The sequence below is a fragment of the Siphateles boraxobius genome, unplaced genomic scaffold (assembly GCF_051911475.1).
Source record: "Siphateles boraxobius isolate OS27281-9 unplaced genomic scaffold, OSU_SipBor_1 35, whole genome shotgun sequence".
Lineage (NCBI taxonomy): Eukaryota > Metazoa > Chordata > Actinopteri > Cypriniformes > Leuciscidae > Siphateles > Siphateles boraxobius.
The window spans coordinates 3,297,057-3,322,578 of record NW_027508975.1 but is presented as its reverse complement, the minus strand read 5'-3'; the positions used below and the strand labels follow the sequence as shown (position 1 = coordinate 3,322,578).

Sequence of the window (25,522 nt, the reverse complement as noted above, 5' to 3'; positions counted from 1 at the left end):
CCGGGATGTTTCAACCCACATTTGGGTTGGACAAACCCAACCGTAAGGTTTAAATTTGCAATTTAAAAAAAATTAAGATATTTAAACCAACTGTTGGGTTTGGCCATATTTGACCCAACCATGAAACAATTCAGTAGCTATTTTATATGTGTGGAACCATCAGTCTCAAGACATATTTTTAAAGAATGATCCGTGATGTTTATTTTGAACATTGAAGGGATCATCGAGGAAAATATTTTGCTGTAGACTAGCTGCCTGCGCTGTGCCGATTTTAAAAAATATTTATAGGTTTTAGGCCTATAATAATATCATAGTCAACAAAGAAATCTCCACCATGCCCTGGTGGCCTTTTTACGATTTATCCATGGCAGTCAGCTGTAGAAATGTTAGCACTGGTTTTAATGAGATGTTCAGCATTTTTCCAGGAGGAGGATCTGTCAGGGCTGGGTTGTGGTCGCTGGAGCCGGTTTGCCCCCACAGGCATGCGGACTGCCTCAGATCTCCGCGCCGTTCCTTCGCCTACTCACTACAATTCAAAGGTAGGCCTACTAATTGTAAGGAACACAAAGACAGCAAGGCAGAGCAAACTGTTCGCCAGACCAACAACCAATTTTTTTTTCGTTCGTCATGGGTGGGTTTAATAAAGATGTAGGCTAGATTAAATATTCAGTCCTAACGTAAAAAACAATATAAAACTTGTTTGGATTAATAGTAATAATAATGAATATAAATTTAATTGTATCAGGCTGAGGACCAAGACCGAAGCAAATCCATTTTTCTTTTCAATTAGACTGCATAGAATTTTTTTCCATTTATTTGCCATTAAACAGTGACTCAGCCCAGAACACATGATCCCAAAATGTTAAAACAATATAATGGTTTTCTCTATAATTTCCGCTCGAAATGTATTTTCAGGCTTGTAAAGTTAAAGTCCCTTTACCAAACAAAAGTAACATCCTAAGACGGGCTCTAAAGCGAAGTAGCCTATACTCGGTGCGGTGATCTGTTTTGATTTACCTTAAAGAAGACAAAATGTTTGAATTAAAGAAAAAGACACATTTATTTGGGGTTGTCCTTAATGATTTTGGCACATCGTCGGATGTACGCGTTGAGGTCAAAATTCAAGGCACCATTCAGAGTGTTTGGGTCCATTGTCCATTTAAAACATTTAATATTCTTCCAAATGCAATAAATTACATGCACACAATTTACACATTATACACGTTCTTCTAGGACTGCCATATCGATACATTGCATATTCCTCAAAAAAAAAAATCGTTAACACCAGTCCAATATACAACAAAATAATAAACAAATTTCAGTACAACGTTCCTGCTCCGAGTGCCAACGAGTGCTGTAACGTGCCAGGAGCCTGAAGGTGAGAATTCATCGCCCCGGCGGCGGAATACCAGGATGCGCTGGCGCTTTCCAGAAACGTGGATGCCGCTGTGTTAATATTCTGCGGCTGATGGTGAGGTCTCTGAGGACCCTGTGAGTCCCAGACCGCGGGAGACTGCGGGGAGTTACACGCCATCGGGTCGCTGGAGCTGGGACTGTGTTCTGGAGGCAGCTCGCCGTTTTTCATGATCTTCTTTAGTTTTGATCTTTTGTTCTGGAACCAAATTTTCACCTGAAGAAACAAAAACAAAAACTTTTTTTTGAGTTTCTGGGGACAAATCAATAAAGCAAGTGTTTCTGCCAAACCTCTAGGCCTACACCATAATAGGCTAATATATATGTTTTTTTGTTATTCGTTAACAATTTTTACAACCTATGAAAAAAATTAAATAGGCTATGTTAACATGCGCTTGCTGCAGCAAGCTTATTTTAATATTTTTATTTTGCTAATAGGCTATAAAAAATAAGGCCTACCTATTTGAGAACTACATAAAAAGACATTGCAATCAAAATAAAATAAAAACATGTGAAAATATCGTCGAACCTGTGTCTGCGTGAGTCCCAGCGACGCCGCGAGCTCGGCTCTCTCTGGGAGCGCGAGGTATTGCGTGTTCTGAAACCTTCTCTGAAGAGCTGCGAGCTGAAAACTGGAGTAGATGGTGCGGGGCTTCCGGACTTTCTTGGGTTTTCCGTTGACCATCCTCACTTCGGGCTCGGCTGTTTCTTTTTCTGACGGGTGAACAGAAATTAGATAAATGCACGGGGACAGAAACGCACTCTCCTGATTGTTGGTAATTATTGCCGTGATTTATGTCAAGTGTCGTAGTGCTTTAAAAGTCTAGCAGAATAATTTGTCAGAAAATCTTTACGCATTTTACGCGCCCTTATTTTCTAGGCAATCTATCTTCATATTGCATGCAGGTTTTCCCCACCATATTAAACACAGCATTAAATAAACTTAAATGCAATCATGTTTCGTCCAAAATTGAGACCTTATAAAAAGAAACAACTCTACTATCATAATGCTCAATAATAATGGCCGACCATGCTGTTGATTACTATGTGTAATAACAACAATAATAATATGCTTAAATATAGTAAGCCAACTGACCTTGCGGGCTCGGTTGTGACTGCACCCTATTATATGTTCCGGCATATTGGTGATATGCTGTGGAGTATGAGCCGTAATCAGGGTAGGATTTTGCAGGGTAATTTCCAGAAGATCCATTGACTCCGTGGTATTGGTACTGATAGGCATTAAGATGTTTCCCATAAGTGCCCGAGTTCGGTGAACAATAGCCATGATGAACTCCTCCAGCAGGGCTGTAATAGCCAGAATCCGTGGCTGTCGACTCCGGTAGGGTTGGAGATTCCTGAGATGGATGATGCATCGTGGAGAGCTGAAAAGCGTTTTGGAAATCTGCAGGTTTAATACTCGGAATCCTTCTGTCGAATACTCCAGTCATAGTTCGGATAAGATAACGTAAAAAGGCAGTCTAACTCTATAGGGGTCCACAGAGTCTACACTAACATTGTGTGTGCAAGCGTCAGGCGTCTCTCTTGAAGACTGCTTTAAGCCCCGCAGCAAAGACTTGGTTAAATCCTAAATTGCGCTGTTACGCACTGCAGGGAGGATCTAGTGCCATTGGCCAAGGAGCACAGCAGACGGCAGTTACTCCCTAACCCGTTCAACCAGTTTCAGAAGAACAAAAAAACTTAATAGAGGTATTTATGGTATGTTTACAGACAAATGGAAAGGGAAATTGATTATTATTTGATAGGCTAAGTCGCTCACCGTGCAGAAATAAGACGGCCGTTGATCTATTTATTCCATGTAAATCTAACTCTCACCAGCAGAAATGTCTGATTCCTTAAATATGTTTGAAAAACAACTGGCTACTCTCATCGAAGGTACAATTACATATCCAGATATTGTTTTGTTTAGGTGTATCCTACCAGATGAATCAACAGATTAAACAATATTTGTTTGTTTGTTTTGGCTATTCTATAATCCTATCCTATTGCTGGTTTGGTCTTCCCTAATCTACATAATTTGCATATTTGTTACACATGAAATGTGTAATATTTTTCAGATTACAATCATTTGTCACTAAATACTGAATCAAATGGACAATACTGGATGTCCATCTGTATCTGCGGCGGGTTTGTTTATGGCAGCAATGCATGACTGATTTTATGATATCTAATATCATCGAAAAACTATTTTGATAATTTGTCCTATTATTGTTGTTCCTAAATCTTAATGAAGAGCATTGTCAAGAATGCATTCACAGTGACAAAGGTAGTCAGCAATAGTGGTGAAATGGTGCCACCAAGTGGAGATTAGTAAATAAAATAGTCAAACTTACATCTATCATCCTCCTCAAGACAATGCATGTCCACTGTAACAGTGCATTAATGCAGGTGTTGACTAGTCATAAACGATGAGAAAAAAATCTAACCTATTTTACAAATGCCAAATGGTCAGTCTAATAAAATAGTGATTAGGTTAAAGGGTTAGTTCACTCAAAAATGAAAATTCTGCCATTAATTACTCACACTCATGTCGTTCCAAATCTGTAAGACTTTCGTTCATCTTTGGAACACAAATGAAAATAAAATCCGAGAGATTTATGTCCCTTGATTAACAGCTACGAAACTAGCCAAGTACTTTAGTCAAACTTTTCTGAAGAGACTTTACATGATGAACAGATTTAATTAAGGCTTTTCTTCGCATTTAAACATTTATCAGCGAATATAAACAGAAGCTCAGCCAAACCTACTTGATGCACGAGAATGAACCTCATTGGTTCTTACAGAAGCTCAAACGTGATGCGTAACAGGAGAATGAACCTCATCGGTTCTCACACGTCAAGTGAACATGCTTGAGCTTCCACAGCTGATGTGTGAGTTGATGCATGTTTATATGTGAATAAAGCTGAGCTGCAAAGCTGAATTTTCTGCATCATTACTCCAGTCTTCTCTTCAGTGACCCATGATCTTTCAAAAATCCTAATATGCTGATTTGCTGCTTATTATTATTATTATTATTATTATTATTATTGTTATTATTATTATTATCAAACAGTTGTGCGCAGTGCTTATTCTTGTGGAAACTGATTTGTACCAGGATTGTTTGAATTATAATAAGTGCAGCATTTTAATATTTTAAATATAACTTTTTTGTAATATTTATTAAATTCATAAATGTTTTTTTTCTGTTTTGACCAATTTAATGTGCCTTTGCTAAATAAAAGTATTAATTTCTTCTTTTAAAATCGTACTTACCCAAACCTTTGAATGGCAGTGTATCATGATTTCCAAAAAAACAAAACAAAATTTCAACATTGATGATAGATTAGGCTATCTTAGAATGATTTCTGAAGGATCATGTAATATATTACAACAGAAACCAGTTAATTTATATTGTAAATATATTACACATTATTACTGATTTTAGGCCTACTGTATTTTTGATCAAATAAATGCAGCCTTTGTGAGATTAAGAGACTACTTTCAAAAACATTAAAAAACATTAATGTTTCCAAACTATTAAACAAAACATTTACCAAAAAAGTGTTTTTTAATACAATAAATATAACCAAAACTTTTTACATTCATAAATCATTATAAATAATAAATAATACATTTATCAGCTAAATCCTTTTTAAAATCATCTCTAAACAAACCCGGAAATGACGTAACATGAGCGCCAGTATTATTTGGAGTTGTGAAATTAAATTTAATTAATGCTTTGTTACTACTCTTGGTAAATTTGAAGAAAAAAAAGGAGAAAAAAAAAACACTGAATAAAACGTAAAGCGTTCAGATAGCTCGCACATAGGTTAACGTATATTTCCATGAGCTTAGTTTGCAGCAGTGAGAGTGTGTGTGAGAGAGAGAGTGTCGGGTAAATAGGCGCTCGTGCTGTGATGGGGGGATGGGATGGGGCCACTCAGAGCTCTCGTGCTCCACTAACTCAGCGCGCTCATTAATCTCAGTTTTCTCCTCTATATCGATGCTGTTTTAAAATAAAAATCATCTTTCCAGTTACCGCATGTGTTACGTGGCAACAGAAGAGCAAAAAGTGTCGGCCTGCGATTGAATTTTGGTGCAGAAAGCGTTTAAAATGTATCCCATTGGAGCAGCTGGTGGTGAGTATTATTATGATTAGCGAGCGTGCTAGCGAGGAGATGCTAGCTGAATAAGTGTGGTGTTTTTGATGATAATAAAATATGTAATTTAGTGGCGTTCGGTTGTACGTGACGTCGATGGTCAAATTATTTTTTAGTTTATAATAATGAAGTGTTGTTTTTCATCTCTGTCGATGGTTTGTTTTGTAGGCCCATTGTTATTGTTAGCCTGCTAGCTAAGCTTGTTGACCTGCTGGCTTTTGAATCTACAGCAGCTGGTTAAAATGTTATGTACGTCAATCTTAAAACGTTAATATGACGTACGTTGTAACTATTTTAGGTTTGGAGTTATAAAAGTAGTTTGTAGGTTTTAGTCTAATTGTTGAATGTGAATTGAACGTTGGTTGTTTCTTTCTCCAAGTTAAGAAGATAACGTTAGACTAAAGTTCCTAACTAAAGTTCTAGTCAACGTTACATACACAATTAATTATTCCGCGTCCAAATGTTTCAGGTCTATTTGTAACTTTTTGTTATGTATTTGAACAGTCGAGATGTTCTGCTAACTTATCGAAGTTTAACTGTTAACTTAAATTATGATTATAAATTATCATTAGAGTTTAGAAAAGGTTGTTTTATTGTTTAATATATATTTATCACTTTTCTTAATAAAAAGGGTTGAGGACTTAAATGCTTTTCACTCATTTTAAGAAAGAGGCATTCAAATTACAGAACTTTTTGTCGTAAATGTAGTCAAACTCAGTTGGTAACACTTTACAATAAGGTACAATTTGTCAACAATAGTTGCATTAGTTAAATTAACAACAAACATTACTTTTACTGCATTTAATTTTCCATTTATGTTAATTATTTATTTTAGTGCTAATATAGTCCTTTTGAATCAATGGTTAAATTTGTTAACATTCATTAATGCACTGTGAACTAAAGTAAACAGTTGAATTTTTATTAATAAATGCTGAAATATATTGCTCTTTGTTAGTTTGTTAACGAATGGGATCACTTAGGTTTCACGTAGTGATAAGTTTGTTTTATTGTATGTTTTAGACTTTTTCTGATATAAATGAAGCATCTGAAATGGTGCTGATATAGAGAAAAGCCGTTGAAAAGTTGTCCTCCTACGTGTGTGTGTGTTTGGCAGGTCTTTGACTTTCTTGTGTGGTGTTGGTGATAAGAAGGAAAAAGGTCTGTTGCCCAGTGGGATGGGTTCACGCTAGTATCTTCCTGTCGTGTTGTGTTTTTAGGGTTGATAAGACACTTCCGGGAATCTGTCAGCCAAAGACTTCAGATACCCACAACCTCCTTTCTTGTACATCAAAAGTTTTGAGTTTCACATGTTTAACATGCATTAACTTGACCTGTTTTTTTCCCAAATCAACAAACCCTGTGTGACCCAGTTTTATTGTAAGCTAGACTTTGTAATCAACTAAATCTGATGGATATTATTAGCTTAAATCAGCTGATTTATTTTGATCTAGTATTCAAATATTAATGTGGCATTGCTACTTGACTTTGCACATAAAATCTGTTTGCAAGTAAAATGGCTGCATTTTCATGGTCTTACATGTTTCTGCACATGATCACCAATGTCGAGGTTTGTTTGAAATAAACATGTTATTATGTCTTTTATAGCTGCTGAGCTGTGTCAGTCCTCGGGGTCAGATGTTTCTGGTAAGCAGCCCAGACTAAGCTGGCCAAGCCTAGCATATATTTTCAGTACTGTTTACCAAGTTGTCTTGAAGTGTTTAAACCAGAGGTATGATGGTCTTGAAACTTTATGTACTGTTAAGAGCTTTGTTTTAACACACTCAATTTTCTAAATATTGACTATTGCTTAGTATTTTTCATTTTCCAGTTTCTGATTGGGTTAGTTACTAATGTTCTAAATGAGGTTTATTACTTAAAAGGGTTATTCACCCAAAAATATGAAGAAAAAAGTTTATAAACAGATCGTAAAACTAATCTATATAATAATTGGTTGGTTTAGTCCAAATTTTTGTGAAGAGACTCGGTCGCTTTAAATGATGAATGGATTTAATTTATGCTTTTGTTCACATATAAACATTTATATGTTTGACGTGTAAGAACAAACCTCATCGGTTCTTGCAGAAGCTCAAATGTTGTCACCCGTCAAGTGAACATACTTGAGTTTCTGTTTACCACAACTGATGTGTTGAATCTTTATTTGTGAATAATGTTCATATGTGAGTTGATGAATGTTTATATATGAATAAAAGACTAAATTAAATCTGTTCATCATATTAAGTGATCATGTCTCTTCTGGACTAAACCGTTAAATTCATATGGATTAGTTTTGCGATCTCTTTATGAACTTTTTAAGCATCAAAGTGGTAGTTGTGTAGCTGTCAATGGAGGGACAGAAATCTCTCGGATTTCATTAAAATATCTTCATTTGTGTTTCGAAGATAAAAGTCTTACGGGTTTGGAACAACATGAAGGTGAGTAAATTATGACACAGTTTTTTTTATTTTTGGGTGAACTATCCCAAACATAATTTAAACAATATCACATCTGTAATAGTGCAGTTGTACTGAACATCAGCACGGCTGTAATTCGGCACGAGACCACAGGTAAACATTGAGAGACTGTGCTGATATTCAGTACAACAGAGCGACTATGACATTGCTTTTCGATACAGTTAAACAAACAAGAAGTTAATAGCAAGTGACATGCATTTCAAACTAAAGTTGGCCAGTTTGCATATGAAAATAAAGATATTATATAATGTGGGGTGCTTGAGTTTATATGGCGCAGCAGAGCTTTAATAGTCTTGCCTAAATATTTGTGTGGGACTAATTAATGGGATAAAGTTGCTCACTGAAACGAAAAAGGACCTTGCTAGCTTGAAATAATTGACCGTTTCAACACACAAAAAAAGATTAGAAAAAGATCATGAACTTAATGTTTGTTTAATTTGTACTTTTTTTGTGAAGAAGCCATATGCAGGTTTTTTTTCTCTAAATCATGTAGAAAATGTTTGTGCATTATTTTTAATTTATTGCTGGTGTGTGTTTTTGAGTTGTTGTTTTTTTTAGTTGTTTTTTAAGTGCATTAAAAAGTCTAGTGTTTGTAAAATTATTCCCTAATTTTCTTTTGTTCCCTTTTAAATACATTGAAAAAACCTGTTTTTGTACGTGTCCCGCAGCTCCTGTGTCTCCTCCACCACCAGAGTATGTCTTCAAACCACCTCAACGGCCAGACTTTGGCACAATGGGTAGGACAATCAAGCTTCAGGCTAACTTCTTTGAAATGGAAATACCCAAGTTGGAGGTGTACCATTATGACATAGACATCAAGCCTGAGAAATGCCCACGGAGAGTTAACCGGTAACATCTTCAACTGAAACTTTAAATTTGAACTAATTGTTTGTTTAGCAGGACATTTGTATGTACTTGTTTTGTTGTTTTTGTAGTGAAATTGTTGAGCACATGGTCCAGCACTTTAAGACGCAGATCTTTGGAGATCGAAAGCCTGTGTATGATGGAAGGAAGAATCTCTACACTGCCATGCCTTTACCCATTGGAAGAGACAAAGTAGGTACTATTAAAGTCTGTGTACTGAACCAAAAGACCAGTTCCGAATACATGCACAGTTTAAACCCTAATGTTGAAATGTTATACTCTTACTCTGTCCCTTTTGGTCTTTTGATATCTTATGGTGTGTCACAGCATACTGACGTCCCAACCTGCTCTTTTAGGTGGAGCTGGAGGTCACAATTCCAGGGGAGGGAAAAGACAGGAGCTTTAAAGTAGCTATAAAGTGGGTGTCATGTGTGAGTCTGCAAGCTCTACATGAAGCACTATCTGGACGGCTACCAAACATCCCCTTTGAGACCATTCAGGCTCTGGACGTTGTCATGAGACATTTGCCCTCTATGAGGTTAATGGCTATATTATATTGACCCTCTGTTTCATTATATCCCCTTTAGAGGGAGCCTCATGCTTGATCCTTCTGCACATGCACACTGTTGATTTACCATGTATTGGTTTCTACAGGTACACCCCAGTCGGACGTTCGTTCTTTACTCCGTCTGAGGGCTGCTCCAACCCCCTCGGCGGAGGAAGAGAAGTTTGGTTTGGTTTCCATCAGTCTGTTCGGCCATCCCTCTGGAAAATGATGCTCAACATTGATGGTGCGTGTGAACTGACATTTGGCATTTGGATTAAAAAAAAAATGTGCACTGCTAATATTGATGGAAAATATGTGTTTTGTTTTTTTAGTGTCCGCCACTGCATTTTACAAAGCTCAACCTGTGATTGAGTTCATGTGTGAGGTTTTAGATTTTAAAAGCATCGAAGAGCAACAGAAGCCCTTAACAGATTCCCAGAGAGTGAAGTTTACCAAGGAAATCAAAGGTAATTTATTACAGTGATTGGTGACAGACTTTTTATGGAATTCATTTTTGTTATAATCTGAACTTTGAATTTGTTTTACAGGTTTGAAGGTTGAAATAACTCACTGTGGACAGATGAAGAGGAAGTACAGGGTGTGTAATGTGACTAGGAGACCAGCAAGCCATCAAACGTAAGATCTTTCACATTTGCACTTCTTTTTAAAACTTTCATTATATTATATAATACTATACATTATTGCTCTTTCTGTATGAATGCCATTACATTTATGTTCCTCATTGAGATGATGCTGTTAAAGGTCGATGCATTTTAAAAATGTATTTTGCTGGTCTCAAGGTTCCCCTTGCAGCAAGAGAATGGTCAGACCATTGAATGCACTGTCGCGCAGTACTTCAAGGATAAGTACAAATTGGTGCTGCGATACCCACATCTCCCATGTTTACAAGTTGGTCAGGAGCAGAAACACACCTACCTTCCACTTGAGGTTGGTGAAGACCACATCTTACACTTACTTTTCCCCCTTCTCTCAGATGCCTTTCTCTGAATGTCATTCTTTTTTTTTTTATCCAGGTCTGTAACATAGTAGCCGGACAGAGATGCATAAAGAAACTGACAGACAATCAGACCTCCACTATGATACGTGCCACAGCCAGGTCTGCGCCTGACCGTCAGGATGAGATTAGCAAACTGGTATGTGATCAGCAAACTGTTCTTTTGCAGTCTCCTAAATCTCATTCACACCTCATGAGATATTTCATTTGTTTTGTGACAGATGAGAAGTGCCAACTTCAACACTGATCCTTATGTGCGTGAGTTTGGAGTCATGGTAAGAGATGAGATGACTGAGGTCAATGGTCGGGTCCTTCAGGCACCTTCGATCCTCTATGGTGGAAGGGTAGGAACCTGTTCTGGTCAACTAAACTTGACAATTATTCCGCTGACCTTTTAGTTAAATCCCAATTGGGGCGTGTCTGCCTAATTTGGTCATGTATCTTTGGCTGTTTCAGAACAAAGCAATAGCAACCCCAGTCCAGGGTGTGTGGGACATGAGGAACAAGCAGTTCCACACAGGGATTGAGATCAAAGTGTGGGCTATTGCCTGCTTTGCCCCACAGAGGCAGTGTACAGAACTCCTCCTGAAGTAAGTCAGCTTTGACTGGAATTTTTATTTGATTGAATTAAGAAAGTTCAAACCAATACATCAGTGGTTCTCAACCAGGGGGCCTCAGCACACTTCCAATGGGGCAGCAAGATGACAAAAAATTATTTAAAACCAAATGGTTAAATGTAAGCTAAGACAGCTAGAAATAAAGATGTACTGTAAGCAGAAATAAAATTTTCTACTGTAAATTTCTCCCTTAACAACTGACTTTTTTATTATTTAAATAACCAGGGATCTAATGATCTTGGACAACCTGGATATGATGACATTTTAATGTGATTTATAGACCTGGTAAAGTCATGGAAATTAATGAAGTCTTAAATCATTTAAAAACATGTTTGTACATATGTGTGTGTGTATGTATGTATGTATGTGTGTGTGTGTATGTATATATATATATATATATATATATATATATATATATATATATATATATACACATGTATGTATATGTATACATTTCGTCAAGCTTTATAATATTGAATAGGAATTGCTATTTGTGGGTAAAAAATATATTTAAAAAAACTAATTAGATGAGTCATAAAAATAAATTGGTAATAAAGTGTAAACCATGAAGAACATTAAGTTATTAGGATTGTGGATTGTGTTAATTATTTTTGATTAAAAAACATTATTGAATTACTTTATTATTGCCACACCTTGTTTCTGTAAATAAAGTTTGAAAATGAGCAGCTTTGTGATAGCAGAAGTATCAGAAATATCTTGAGGGGCCTTTAAATATCATCTCTGACAGTGGAGTGAAAAAGGTTGAGACCCTCTGCCTAGTCTAATCCTTTGCTTTTTTTCTCTAGGGCGTTCACTGACCAGCTTCGTAAAATCTCACGTGATGCTGGGATGCCCATTCAGGGCCAGCCGTGTTTTTGCAAGTATGCCCAGGGAGCAGACAGTGTGGAGCCCATGTTCAAACACCTCAAGTACACTTACCAAGGCTTACAGTTGGTGGTGGTTATCCTACCTGGGAAGACCCCTGTTTATGGTAATTTAACTCCTCTGTTTCTTCAGTGTTTGTTTGCATTGTTGTTTTTTTTAGACTGTATCCCTCTAAACACTGTAATTCTCATAGCTGAGGTGAAGCGTGTTGGAGACACTGTTCTTGGCATGGCCACCCAGTGTGTCCAGGTGAAGAATGTACAGAAGACCACACCTCAGACCCTTTCCAACCTCTGCCTCAAGATTAATGTCAAACTGGGTGGAGTCAACAACATTCTTCTTCCACAGGGCAGGTGAGGGCAGCTGTTCTAAAAGCCTTTGACATGTAGAATGCTTAAGGCACTTTTCTGAGTCTTTGTCTGACTCTCCATTAAGTCCTGGGCTGCTTTCCCATGAAACCTAAAGGAATAGGTCACCCAAAAAGGAAAATTATTTACTCACTCAAGTTTTTCCAAACCCATAAAATTTGGTTAATCTTTTTGGGAAACGAATTAAGATATTTTTAATGAACCTGAGTGAAAGATCCAAAAAAGTCATTAAAGTGTTGTAAACGAATCCATATGAATGAAGGGGTTTAATCCAAGTCTTGTGAAGAGGTACGATCACTTTATATGATGAACAGATTTAATTTAGGCTTTTATTTAAATCTAAGCAGTGATCGACACATATATAGAGCACATTGCATTTGGTAAACATGGAAGCTCAAACAGGTGTGTGTGATGTATGAGAACCAATGAGGCTTATTTTAGCCCATGACGCATGACCAAATTAAATTGTTCATCATATAAAATGATTCTGTCTCTTCACAAGACTTTGATTAAACCACTCGATTCATACGGATTCGTTTGACAACTTTAATTACTTTTTTGGATCACATAAAGTGATTGTTCCTCTCCTCAAGATTAATTTTATGAACTCTTCATGACCATTTTGGTTTCCTGTCCTTTCAATGGAGGGACAGAAACCACTCGGGTTTCATTAAAAATATCCTAACTAAATTCTGAAGATTTACCTAAGTCTTTTGGGTTCGGAATGACATGAGGGTGAATAAACGACAATTTTTGGATGAATTTTCCCTTGGGCAGAAAATACTTTTATTACTAAACTATTCTCCACTCCTTTATCACTGTTTTTTTTTTTTTTCGTCGTTAGGCCCTTGGTGTTTCAGCAACCAGTCATCTTTCTGGGTGCAGATGTAACTCATCCACCAGCTGGAGATGGCAAGAAACCCTCAATTGCTGCTGTAAGACTGAGAAACCTCACAGCCTTAACATGACTGATTATGCTCATTGCAGAGTGCCAAGTAGCACTAATACCACAAGTGTGACCAGTATCGACTTCTGGTGCACAATTTTAAGCCAGATCATATAGCCTCAAAGGTCTCTAAAAAGGCCTTTAACATATTTTTTGGTGGCATTTAGGTTGTTGGCAGTATGGATGCCCACCCAAGTCGATACTGTGCCACAGTTCGGGTGCAACAGCACCGTCAGGACATCATTCAGGATCTGGCCACCATGGTGAGAGAGCTGCTCATCCAGTTCTACAAATCCACACGCTTCAAACCAACACGCATAATCTACTACAGAGATGGCATCTCGGAGGGCCAGTTCAACCAAGTAAGCTGCAGACCTACACCTTTTGCCAACACTTGATAATTGTGCTGACACATTTAATTAAATCTTCATCATCCTATTTTGACCATGCAGGTTCTACAGCATGAACTGCTGGCTATCCGGGAGGCCTGCATCAAGCTGGAGAAAGACTATCAACCAGGAATCACCTTTGTAGTAGTGCAGAAGAGACACCACACCAGGCTCTTCTGCATGGACCGGAATGAACGGGTTGGTTATTGCACAGGCACAATTTGTATGATTGCAAACTGTTTTTAAGCAAACTCCCTTCATTGAAAGTATACAAATTATTCTTTATATACAAAACTATATATAAATGTGGTTATTGCAAACATCTTGTGAAGTAAATGGTAAAGCATTCGTTTCAGTAATTTGCTCTACAAGCACATGTCCTTGAACAAATTGTTTGTAAAACAAACCTTTTTTTATTGTTTAATGTTTTTAATGTCTTTTTTTAAATTTGCCTTTCAAATTGACTGTTTTGTATTCAAGGTTGGAAAAAGTGGCAACATCCCTGCTGGCACCACAGTTGACACCAAAATTACTCACCCATCTGAGTTTGACTTTTATCTTTGCAGTCATGCCGGAATTCAGGTACCATTGAATATTTTAAATGGAATATCAATTAGAGGTCGATCAAGATTCCTCAAATTCATAGACTTTTTATATAATTTGAGTGCCTATGAATGCTTTATTCCTATTTATCAGGTACTTTAAAGAGTAGAGGTTAATTTGCTTTAGTGTTGGCGAACATTATATTTGTCTAAGAGTGTGAGTTTTGTTAATTGCATAATTGCTGAATCTCCACAGGGAACCAGCAGGCCGTCTCACTATCACGTGCTGTGGGATGACAACCATTTCACCTCTGATGAGCTGCAGGTCCTCACATACCAGCTGTGCCACACCTACGTGCGCTGCACCCGCTCTGTCTCCATTCCTGCACCAGCCTATTACGCCCACCTGGTGGCATTCCGTGCCCGTTACCACTTGGTTGACAAAGAACATGACAGGTAGTGAATGGCAGTTCATTGCAGAGTAATAACTATCTAAGTTTTTAAAGAAAAAATTGTCAAACTACATTTGCCTAAGCTGTTGTTTGATTTAACTGATAACATGTCGAGCAGGCTATATAGCATTGCTGTTGGGTGGAAACCTTTTATGTCTAAAACAGCTACTTTTCAGGTAGTGGAAAAAGCACTTAAAAAAAATTATACTCAACTTTATTTATAGAGCACTTTCAACACCACAAGTGTTGCACCAGCACCAGCAAAGTGCTGTACAGAAAAATATCAAATAAAAACAAAAACCTAAAGTCAATGGAAACATATGATATACACTGCCTGCGCTTAAAACTTATTTGTTTGCTTTAGCATTTGAAAATGCTTTGTAGCAGAGATAGACAGAGAAAGGTCATTCCAGAGCCTAGGAGCAGCAACAGAGAATGCCTGATTGATCACCTTTACATTATAAACAAGATCACAGAACCATGAGGAGCAATTGATCATTTAAGCGCAGAAATCTACTAGCCTCGCTCTGCCCTCCTACGTACTTCTGCTCAATTTTCATTTTCCTTCAGTACTATGTCTGGGATTGTGCTGTAGTCTTTGGTTTTCTCCGATAATTTTTTTACCGGGCCAATCAGCGAACAGAGGGAGTGGCTGAGAACGATGACTGATGTTGTGCGTTATTTTGAGATGTAGTTCAGTAATGGCAGCGGAAAAAGATACGAGCGAAGCCATTCGTACTGTTGTGGCAACGCTGCCGAATATCAATAACGCTGCCCTCCCCACGGGGTTCGGGGTTTTTCCTTCCGAACAAAATTTCGTTATTTCAAATGTAGCCTCGTTGCGCGTGGTAAGCGCGCTCATAATCCGCCGGAGCCACCACAACATTGCCCAACATCAAATGGCAAACGTAATGCAAGCAGAACGAAACTGCTAGTTATTATGTGGTTGACGGACCGTTTATCAGTTTGGACCAAACCAGCGCGAGCCGATCTTGATCAAGCGACACTGTTACTACACAGCGCTAATAAGAGATCAAGTAATGGAAGAATTTGAATTTGCCACATTAGTAATAACATTGCTGCAAGATCTAGTGAGAAATATTCACATTTCTCCGTTATTAACGGATCAAACAGCACTGACGTGGAAACCAGGAAGAAACATTGTGCCATGAATTAACTATCCAGTGTCCACAGATCAGCAACATTCACCATGGATTTACTGTAGTAACACTAACTGCAACCATGGAAGTTTGGCAGGAATAGTAGGCTATAATGCCTTCAAGTAACATTACGTTGGTTTTATTTTGACATTGTGAATGCAATTGCTGCCCTCAAACTAATCTGAACTATAATAAAACTTTATTTATAACTAATACAATATTGCATTTAATTTTTTCCAAGGAGCTGTTTTGTTTTATATGCTCCAAAGAAGAGTCAATTATAGCTCCAGAATTGCTCAAAGTAAAACAAATATCAATCAGACTTTATGATGTTAGTTTCCATTTAAAAAAAGAATTAAAAAAATGAAATCAAGGAAATTACCAAAAACCTAAAACCTGGTTAACAGTAAATTCTAATAACATAGGGCTATTTAGATAAACAATCTGGCGAGCATGTTGTTTTAGGCTAACACACCAACAGCAAATTTCTGTTTAATAAAGCGCCCCCCGGACACTGTCACCTTTTTTACTCTGAGGAGTTTGCAGGTCTGACGAGAGTCTGGTGGGACCAGACTAGAGATCTACTGGATTGAGAAAAAAATCGTATACATTGTGTTGTCAAAGTTAATATAGGGGAGAGCCGGGATGATTGAAACGCGGGACGGATGAAACATTGAGATTTCCTTAAACCACTCACGTTATGTACGTCAAATTTCGTCAGCACGTACAGCACGCAATACCTATTAGACCCGCGAAAACATTTCTTCTTTACGTCTTGCCGTTTTAAAGTTAGAGCCGGAAAGCTGTTTTTGAGTGTGGTTAGTGAAATCTTTTGTGCGGTACTTTTTTTTGACTGACAAGTTGTATTTATTGTTTCATGTGCCATTGTAATAATAATATGGCAGGTGTATTAGTACTGCATCACACCCTTAAGTGTATAATATCAGAGTTTTTTAGTTTACGGACAAAACAGGTTTAAATGGCTGGAGGCGCTGTCGGGACAGTTGAAACAGCGACTCGTGCCAGTTAAACCTGGTCATAGGAAAACACTCAATATGACTAAATCACTCAATATGACTCAAGGAATAAATGTAAGAATTAATTGTAAACTGATTTGTCTGTCTGTCTTCAAAATAGCCTATTAGAAAGATTACGCAAAATGCACAAAGGCTTATCGCCGATTGTTTATTGGGCGACAGAACAAAAAAGTTAATATGAACTTTAAAATGAAAATAAATGACAAAATATGTTTCTAACAATATGTACATAAGTTACTTGTCAGGTATTGTTCATAAAAACAAGAATTAGATGAATAGTTACCGTTTAAACTGTTTTGTCCCACCCCTGTGTTTAAATCGTCCCGCTGTGGAGGGACGATTGAAACAAAACCCAACTCCCGTTCAAAGTAAATTTTTACTTAAATCATTCTATGTTTCTACCTAATAACACATGATACCAAGAGAACACATATGTGAGTTGTTGATCACACACACACAAAAAAATCTATCTGTAACCTTATCTTAGAAAACGACGTTTATCTGAAAAGTGTTTCAACCGTCCCGGCTCTCCCCTACCTTACATCATTAACATTTCACCAAAATCAAACTCAAATGGACCATTTTTGACCTGCAAATGTCAAACATGTTTTCTCCATTATTGGAAAGTTGAAGAATCACATTACGTTTTTATCAACATACAGTTTATAAAGTTTATTCTAGCTATGTGTGCTTATTTTTTTCTGTCAATTTGACAAAATCTCATGTTATAAAAGATGAAGTGCTACGCAAAGACTATTTAAGACAGTATTGGCTATGACTCAATGACAAATGCTAGAGGACACAATTTCCTGCTTCTCAAATCTGTAAAACATTAGACTTTATAATATATATAGCAGAGACGTCCAAAATGTGTTTGGCACTGCATTCACGATAGAGGTGGGTGGAGTTATGAGGTTTGAGGATCCATTGGAGTTAGATTTAGTCACTAGCTCTTTTTAATGCTTTTCTTTGTTTAAATATTTTCAAAACCCACAGAGAGTCGTAAAAAGCGACCAATCGTAATGATTTTTGGGAAAAAAATATAAATGACGAGGTACTATGGAGATACAAGGTTTCTGCCCGTTTGCGATGATAGCCTTGTTTGGTATATATATATATTTTTTTAAATCTCTGCTCCATACAGTATGGTAAAGTAATTCCTAATAATGCTTCCAACTCAATGTAACTAATCTTTTATTTTTATATATATAATGAAAAAAAGCATCCTAGCTGTGCATTCCCACTAGGTCTGATTTTATGTGTGTTGTATCTGTTTTCTGGCAGTGCTGAAGGCAGTCACACATCAGGTCAGAGTAACGGCAGAGACCAGCAAGCCCTGGCCAAAGCTGTGCAGATTCACCAGGACACACTGCGCACCATGTACTTCGCCTGAACATAGCCAGAAACAAGCCCCACATCCTGAAAACAGCACGGTGTGTTTGTGTTTGCCTCATGAGAACCTTCAAATGGGGGAAAAAACAATAATCGCCATGCTGTTAGGTTTCCCATTGCCCATGTAGTCAATTACCAAACATCCTAAATATCCATGATTTTTAAAACTGTAACTTATTAATTTATCTCTTTTTTTCCTTTAGTTTGGTGGGCATGATTGTGTATCTGTTGTGCATGTCAGATTTGAGGTTAACATGTTTACATAGTCAATCCAAAAATTCAGACTATTTTTACACTGAAAGTTACATTTGCATCCGGATGGGCTTGATTCAATACTATTGCCAAGGCTGGTGATGGAGACTGTTGAACAGTAGTTTTTACAAACTCATCAAACCAATGAATTCGGGTTAGTTTAGGATAACACAGATCAGGTTAATGGGTTGTGGGGATGCAGTTTCCACAGCTAAATTATTTATCAGCAAGAGCGAGTGCACTGACCAGAAGAGGACTTCAGGACAAAAGTACTTATCCTGTTTTGTTTCATTTATTTGTGCTAATATGATTTTTTTTTTTTTTTTTAATCATGGTGTCATTTATTGTTTAGTCCAGGGCTCAGTCAACCTACTGTACCTGTCCGTGTCCGCCAATGGCATGATTAACGGAGTGCTATCATGTACTTGTGTCAGAAAATTTGAACACAGTGAGTGCAGAATCAAGAAAGCTTTTCGAAGTGAGAATGTAGGAATTGTTCTGACAATCAGTTTTCTGGCACTCTGCCGCTCATTTGAGGCTGGTTCTCATCAGTGACGCCCTCCGTTTACCTCTGACAGGGTTCTCGGTGCAGAAATATCTTTGTAATATTGATAATTGACCTGTAAAGTACTAATATTTTGGGACTCCCAAGCATTTAGATTGAGATTATCTTGTACGTACTTTAAATTCTGCTGCCATGAGCATTTCTCTGATTTGTCGGATGTGATTGTAACAACCTAGTGTTTTGGTGGGTGGGTGTTATGAGTTAAATTTCCTTCACTTCAAAATTAGATCGCATTTCACTTTAAGCACCTATTCTGAAATTTTCATTTTGATGTTGTCAAAAATATTCCCCACATCGAAACATGAGGCATTATTGTGCTGAATATTGGGGAATCTGGCGTTTGCTTGGTTGTGTGTGCTGTTTTCAACGGTGAAGTTTGACTGTACTATGCTGACTAGGTTTAAACGCTGTTGTCGCACTCCAGCTGACTTTACAGGCAATCGAAACTTTTAAAGATTAATACAGATATCAATTGTTTATAGAGACACGAGGTCAGTGAAAATTTCATACAAATTTCGAATGCACCTTAGTTTTTTTTTTTTTTATCTCCAGCTTATAACCATTTCCATGAGAATATTTCTAATCCCTTTTTAAAACTTTTTCTTTTTAGATATAAACTGTGTGAATTTTTTATTTTTATTTTTACGCAACCTTTTGTAGAATCACAGGGTTGGCTAGTGGTCATTAGCTTTTTATTGTTTGTTTAACTGAAAAGGAACATTTATTTAGTGCAAATTGATCCAGACTTAGTTCAAATTGAAGCGCAATACATTGTATATGTGTTGGTAAACTGTTTTCGTGTAAACAGTCTTATGCCTTCTAAAGCATATCATGATGTGTAGTGATTGATCTAGTGAGTCTTGTTAGTTAATTAACTGTAAGATCACTTCCCCAAAATAATGTTTCAATTTTAACTTGAAATTCTTGGGAATTTTTAACCATCTTTTTCTAACTATGCATTCTTAACCAAGAGATTTTAGTGGTATGTTTGTGTAAATGAATTTAGAACATTTGTAATGTAGTCGTTTTCATGCTGGGTACTTTTAGTAGTGTAAATAGTGCAAACCCTGTACCCACTGTAGCAGTATTAGCTTACAAAATACTCTATTTTTATTATCAACAATTGGATGTTCTTTATATGGCTCTCAATTATTCCTGTTAGCCGAACAAGATTACATATGTACTTGTAGTTAATGTCCTACCATAACTGAAGCACAATAGGACATTATAATTGTAGGTGCTAGAGTTTATTCTTGAGACTACCATTTTTTTATATATCTTGTTTAACTTCAACTTTTAAACAAGAATCATAGACTGGTCAGAGAGCTGAATTGGTATGTTTGGTTTTCGATCTGGTGAAATCTATGACATTTGACCCTGACGCTTTTTGCCATTTTCTAAACCCAACAGACTGTGTGTATAAGGGGCATTTTAATTTATCTTCAAATACTTGATTAGAGTTATGATATTGTTTGGCGCTGGTCTCATAACTTGTGAAAGTAGATGCACTTTGAAGAGCAATGGACACAGACCCCTAGTTCCAGTGTTTATCTGGATCACAAGTACGCTATCTGGGTGCAGTTGTGTGGAAATGACTAGATGTCCTACCTCTTGTTACCTGTTACTTGTATTATGGTAACATTACCGCACTGGTCATTTCCTCATAATTGCACGAGTCAGGAACGTTGTCTTTTCGTCCCTCTGAAAGTGAAAGTGGTAGATGTCACAGAAAATCTATTCATATTTGTTCAGAGGCCATACCTGCTGCCATTTAGCCTGGATTATTTAGCATTGCTATTGTTTTGTTATGGTAGTTAAGCTATGTATTCAAAGCTAGAGTTGAGTGCTGCAAGTTTCAGATGTCATACATTTGATGTTTCATAAGTCAGACATGAATCCAAAAGAATATTTATATATATGCTTTCAGTGAATAAACGGCTTAACGCTTTAAATGTGGGGCATAAGCTATAAAAATGTTCATAAATATATAGTGTGAATTCCAGTTTTATCATTTTCTGTCCTTTCAATTGCAGCGCATTGTTGCTTTATCCATGTACTCATTTGAATATGTGTCACTTAGCTTTTTTATGTTTTCTTTACAACTTTGAATAATTACAAGGTTTGAATAATAGTATTTATAATTTAGCATTAGACATATGAGGTAAAATCATTTCTCAAACTACTACTTAGATTTTCTCTGGACAATCTGATTTTTTTGTTGGAATCCATTCTTTTCATCCTCGTGACCTGCTTTAGTTAGATGTTAGCAGAAGTTACTGAGTTTAGTATTTTAACCTTTTCAAAATCAGCACCTTAGTCAAAGGTCTACAACATATGCAATTTCTCAAATATGAAATATGAGATGTTTTTGCACTATATCAGAAGAGGTGTTACTAATTTGCATGCCGATGAACAGATTTGTAAGGTTAGAGAGAAGAACCATCATTTTTAGACTAGTCTTTGTCTTGTTTCACATTGGCACTAATCTATTAAGTTACCAGACGTGAGAAGGTCTTGAGTTCTTACACTATGCAAAAACTCATTTCCATTCTGAGCAGCCACTGATTTTCTAAATGGGGTCAAATTGTTATTTTTTTGTCTGTAAAATCTGTCAGGCATACTGCTTTTTTTTCTTTTCTTTTTTCACTTCACTATACAATCAACTGACTTTTTTTAATGATGCCATAAGGAATCTGATGCAAATGTTTAATAAAAATAATTCCGTTCAAATATTGTGAATGCAAACGTAATGGAGGCCAAGGATGAATGAAGTACGATGCTGGTTTTGTAGAGACCGTCGTGTTAATCTATGCTGCAGCATCTCTGTTTCAGATTTTAAGAGGCACACACAGTGTTAACTGAAAATTGAAATGGTGCCTCAATTTCCCTGGAAGCTTTGAATTATCTACCAATGTTATGACAATAGCATTCAATGCGTGTCTCTTGTGTCATCATTTCTAGAGTATTGACTCTTGCTGCTTTAGTGAAGCTTGTATATTGCTTGGCGATTGCGAAGTGTCTTTCCAGCTCTGTGTGGGGTTACAGTGTTCACATATAAATAACTAGAATAAAACTAGTCAGTTTAGCTTTGATTCTTAGTTTGTGCCCCCACAACTTTCAGATTTTAATTTTATTCGTGTCAGACACAAAAAAAAAAGTCTCATCAAAAGAATTGTGCCCCCCAGCTTGATGATCAGAAGTGGTCTTTTAACCTATAGAGATATATTGCTAATGTATTTACATTAGAACTTTGCACTATAGTGTTTTTAAGCAGACATGTAAGCCTCTCTTTACATACCGTGGTAGTTTTGTTACTGTTCTCATTGCTTTTTAAATTCCTAAGTTGGCAAGTTTCAAAGATGCTACCTTATGACCTGCTAAAACTATAAATATACAACTGAACAGTTTGAATGTACTTCATACACTTGCGTACTGGTAAAGAACATCCACATTACTTTCATCTGTTTGCTCCAGATTGTTTTATGCACGCACTTTCAGAGCAGCATTGAATCGTTTGGGTTTTATTCATGCATATTTTGAACTATCTCACCAATCATGGTTGTGATGTACTAGATTAACAGATATGGAGTGGCAACATTTGGGCAGTTGATTCAGAATACACACTGGCACAAAGATCCATGTTTCGCTGACACTTGTGGTGCTGTACTGTAAACTGTGTACATAAGGCAATTTTTAGGTGTTTCATGTTTTTTGCCGTGTATTGCTTGTATGTTCGCTAGAATTTCCAACTGACGTTTCATCCAAAGGGTTTTTGAGATATACCATAAAACCCATGTTCGTATGTCAACCCAATAAGCCAAATTCACTAACTGTTTTACAGCTCTTATGCTTTACCAGCAAAAACTCTGTGGTGTTCATGGTGAATCATGACAGTGATACTTGCTGAGCCTCAATTCATTGTGTGCACAAGCTAAACCTCAACTCAATTCATTACAGGTCAGTTACCATTCAGCTTGATGATTTATTGGGGCATGGCGGCATACAAGTGTTTCAGACTTTTTTGCATTTCTTCCTCCCTTCTTAGTTCAAAACTAGTTTTAAGAGTAGTCTAAAATGACCAAAATTGTGAGGGATAATAAAGATCTCTTGAGTATTCTGTTAAAAAGAGCACACTTCCATTAGTTCATTACATGCTGATGTTATTTATTCAAACATGAGCATGCATGTATAATAATTAAAATAAGGTCTTGAGACAGATTTATTGGAATAATTGAGAGCTTCATGACCTGGCTTTTTAAACCAACTTTGAAAAACTACCTCAATAGTGTCAGGTGCTAACATTAAAATATCCCTTATACATATATGTATATGTGCTCATGACAAAGAACAATAATTGTGACCAAACAACACAAGCCTATACTGTGTATTAAGTGTTTAGTTTTGTTGGACATTTTTTTTTGTAACGACTTTTAAAATTTGTAATGGTGGGATTTGTAAACATGAGGGATGTTTCAGCATGTAACAAATTTGCAGGGGACCAAAATAATTATGATCTGAAAGTTTCCCTTTTTAAAATGTAGTGATTTATGCTCATCAGCTTTTAGAGGACTTCGTTAAAATCATTTTCCACTTTACATTTTGACTGAAATGGTGCTGGAACAAATAGCTAGGAAGAGAGTTCAGGCCAAGATTATTGCCAAAACATGGTGGCTGATTTGGTCTTTATGGATATCGACTGAGTTGAGTTGATCTGATATGTGGCAGTGTCATCATCCCCATGTCCATCACTAGCATTGTGCCATATTATGGATAACATACTTGACTAGAAGCATTGAATGACCACTGCTTTGTGTTTAATGTATGTTCGGGGGAAACTGACAGGATTTTCCTGTGGAAGCAGCTTGTCAACCTGTGTCAAATGGCAATTTAATCATCGCTGAGATTTACTGTCTTTGGAGTGCTAGGATTATACTTGATTCTACAACTTGATTTATATCCAGTATTGCAATAACTCATTAAATCCTGATCCGTTTGATGAAAGTCCCACAACGAGTCTGCGATAAGCTATTTGTATTTAAGCATTACCATGTAAGACTTTGGAGTGCCGTTCATTGTAGTCGATGCATATTTTACCTTGCTATATTTTATGAAGGGAATTCAGTTTTGATTTGATGTCTCTCAAACTGATTAAGGATGTTTTAGCATCCTAAATACACTGGCATTTGGGTTTCTTGAGGGATAAATATTAAGGTACAAAAGGTTGTAAGGAAGTCAATCAAGTTTCTTGTTTTTCTTTGGTGAGCTTAAAAACGTCCAGTGTGTTTTTCTCGTGTATGTGTGCCTTTTCAAAATCTCTCCCGCCCCTGATTGAGGGACTATCCTTTTAATTTGATACTCAGCTCCACATTAAATAATTTGTACATTTATCATGCAACCTTGAGTGAATGCTGCATAGAATCAGTATTTGTATTTTGCACTTTCTAAGCAGTTTTAAAGGATGCCCTGTTGTAATTGGGCACACGGACTAAGACTATTTAAGACGAGGTATTTTCTGCTACAATAGGAATTCTAAGGAACCATATGAATTGTTGGTCTTTTCGAAAAAGTGTATAGATGTGAAGTACCTCATAAGCCTGATAAATGCTGCATAAACTTCATTTATTGTTCTTTTGTGAACCTCATTTTTCAAACAGTGTCCCCTATAGGGAGGTTTGATGCCCACGCGCTGTGCAAGCACCTTCAGATTATGTGATTTACCGGAGCCGCTATGTAATAGATTACCAGTGATGCACATCGAATGCAATTCTGACTTCTTTTCTGTCGTGTTCACTGATATCACCAAGCTTCTAGCTCAGTTGATCATGACTATTGCATGGTGATGTCTTGCAGTCAAAAGTTACTGTTGACTCAGGTATTGCCATTAAGGGCTGTATCTGCTATTGCCTCTCGTCCCCAATCCCCTCACCTGTGTCTTAATGTAGCCTTAGAACTGCATTTATGGATGGATCATAGTGAAGAATACCTGGCCTTAAATATGCACTATTACAGCATGCAAATCACTTCAGATCAGGCCATATGTTTTTGCCATTAAAACTACCTCCTGAGAATGTAGGAGTGTCCTTTTTTTTTCTTCCTCTCCCACTCCCAAATAGCTCTCTGTTAATTGACAATCATCTTCTCTCTTTTTTTTTGTTTTTTTAAGATTTAAGTTCTCAAAGTGTATTACCAACTATTATTTCTGGGACACTCTAGTTGAATATTTTATTTATTTATTTTTTGAAAACCATGTCCAATGTTAGTCATGGAAGAGCCGAGCGACCAAAGTTTCTATTCGAAGGCTTTCTTGCACTGCCGTGTGGTGTCACACCTCCCTCTCACATCAGCAATTTCTTCATTTAACCTTGTGTTTGCTCCTTTATAACATGCCAAATTAAATTTGCTGTCATTCCTGTCATGGTGAAGTCTTTAATTTCTGATTCATGTGTT

The 25,522-nt window shown here is 36.9% G+C and overlaps 2 protein-coding genes across 5 annotated transcripts; one reads left to right on the top strand and one right to left on the bottom strand.

Annotated features, from left to right (window-relative positions):
* The first annotated feature begins 468 nt into the window (after positions 1 to 468).
* ago2 (argonaute RISC catalytic component 2) lies at positions 469 to 22,008 on the top strand. 4 transcript variants are annotated; one of them, XM_077195980.1, is made up of 21 exons: positions 480 to 539; positions 7,179 to 7,217; positions 7,973 to 8,005; positions 8,713 to 8,893; positions 8,980 to 9,100; positions 9,265 to 9,446; positions 9,563 to 9,699; positions 9,788 to 9,922; positions 10,004 to 10,091; positions 10,256 to 10,403; positions 10,490 to 10,609; positions 10,692 to 10,814; positions 10,927 to 11,060; positions 11,894 to 12,078; positions 12,166 to 12,325; positions 13,185 to 13,275; positions 13,454 to 13,648; positions 13,739 to 13,873; positions 14,156 to 14,257; positions 14,474 to 14,673; positions 18,151 to 22,008. In XM_077195980.1, the coding sequence occupies exons 4-21, from the start codon at positions 8,778 to 8,780 to the stop codon at positions 18,257 to 18,259; spliced, it is 2,481 nt and encodes an 826-aa protein (XP_077052095.1). In that variant the 5' UTR covers positions 480 to 539; positions 7,179 to 7,217; positions 7,973 to 8,005; positions 8,713 to 8,777; the 3' UTR covers positions 18,260 to 22,008. The 4 variants fall into 4 exon arrangements, with proteins under 4 accessions (XP_077052096.1, XP_077052095.1, XP_077052092.1 ...); XM_077195977.1 differs by lacking the exon at positions 480 to 539 and adding an exon at positions 5,315 to 5,552; XM_077195981.1 differs by lacking the exon at positions 7,973 to 8,005 and having other exon boundaries at positions 469 to 539.
* On the bottom strand, positions 1,036 to 2,972 carry dlx5a (distal-less homeobox 5a). Its single transcript, XM_077196680.1, has 3 exons — positions 2,510 to 2,972; positions 1,943 to 2,127; positions 1,036 to 1,630 (listed from the first exon to the last, which is right to left on the bottom strand). Exons 1-3 carry the CDS (start codon positions 2,862 to 2,864, stop codon positions 1,319 to 1,321), a joined length of 852 nt encoding a protein of 283 aa, XP_077052795.1. The 5' UTR covers positions 2,865 to 2,972; the 3' UTR covers positions 1,036 to 1,318.
* Positions 22,009 to 25,522: the final 3,514 nt, after the last annotated feature.

Bases quoted from the DNA above. Each gene is read 5' to 3' on its own strand.
- dlx5a (XM_077196680.1), bottom strand. From the start codon at position 2,864: ATGACTGGAGTATTCGACAGAAGGATTCCGAGTATTAAACCTGCAGAT. The intron at 2,128-2,509 runs GTCAGTTGGCTT...TTCACCCGTCAG, and splicing joins GTCACAACCGAGCCCGCAAG to AAAAAGAAACAGCCGAGCCC. The intron at 1,631-1,942 runs GTTCGACGATAT...TTGTTTCTTCAG, and splicing joins TGGGACTCACGCAGACACAG to GTGAAAATTTGGTTCCAGAA.
- ago2 (XM_077195977.1), top strand. From the start codon at position 5,528: ATGTATCCCATTGGAGCAGCTGGTG. The intron at 9,447-9,562 runs GTTAATGGCTAT...TGGTTTCTACAG, and splicing joins AGACATTTGCCCTCTATGAG to GTACACCCCAGTCGGACGTT. The intron at 11,061-11,893 runs GTAAGTCAGCTT...TTTTTTCTCTAG, and splicing joins TGTACAGAACTCCTCCTGAA to GGCGTTCACTGACCAGCTTC.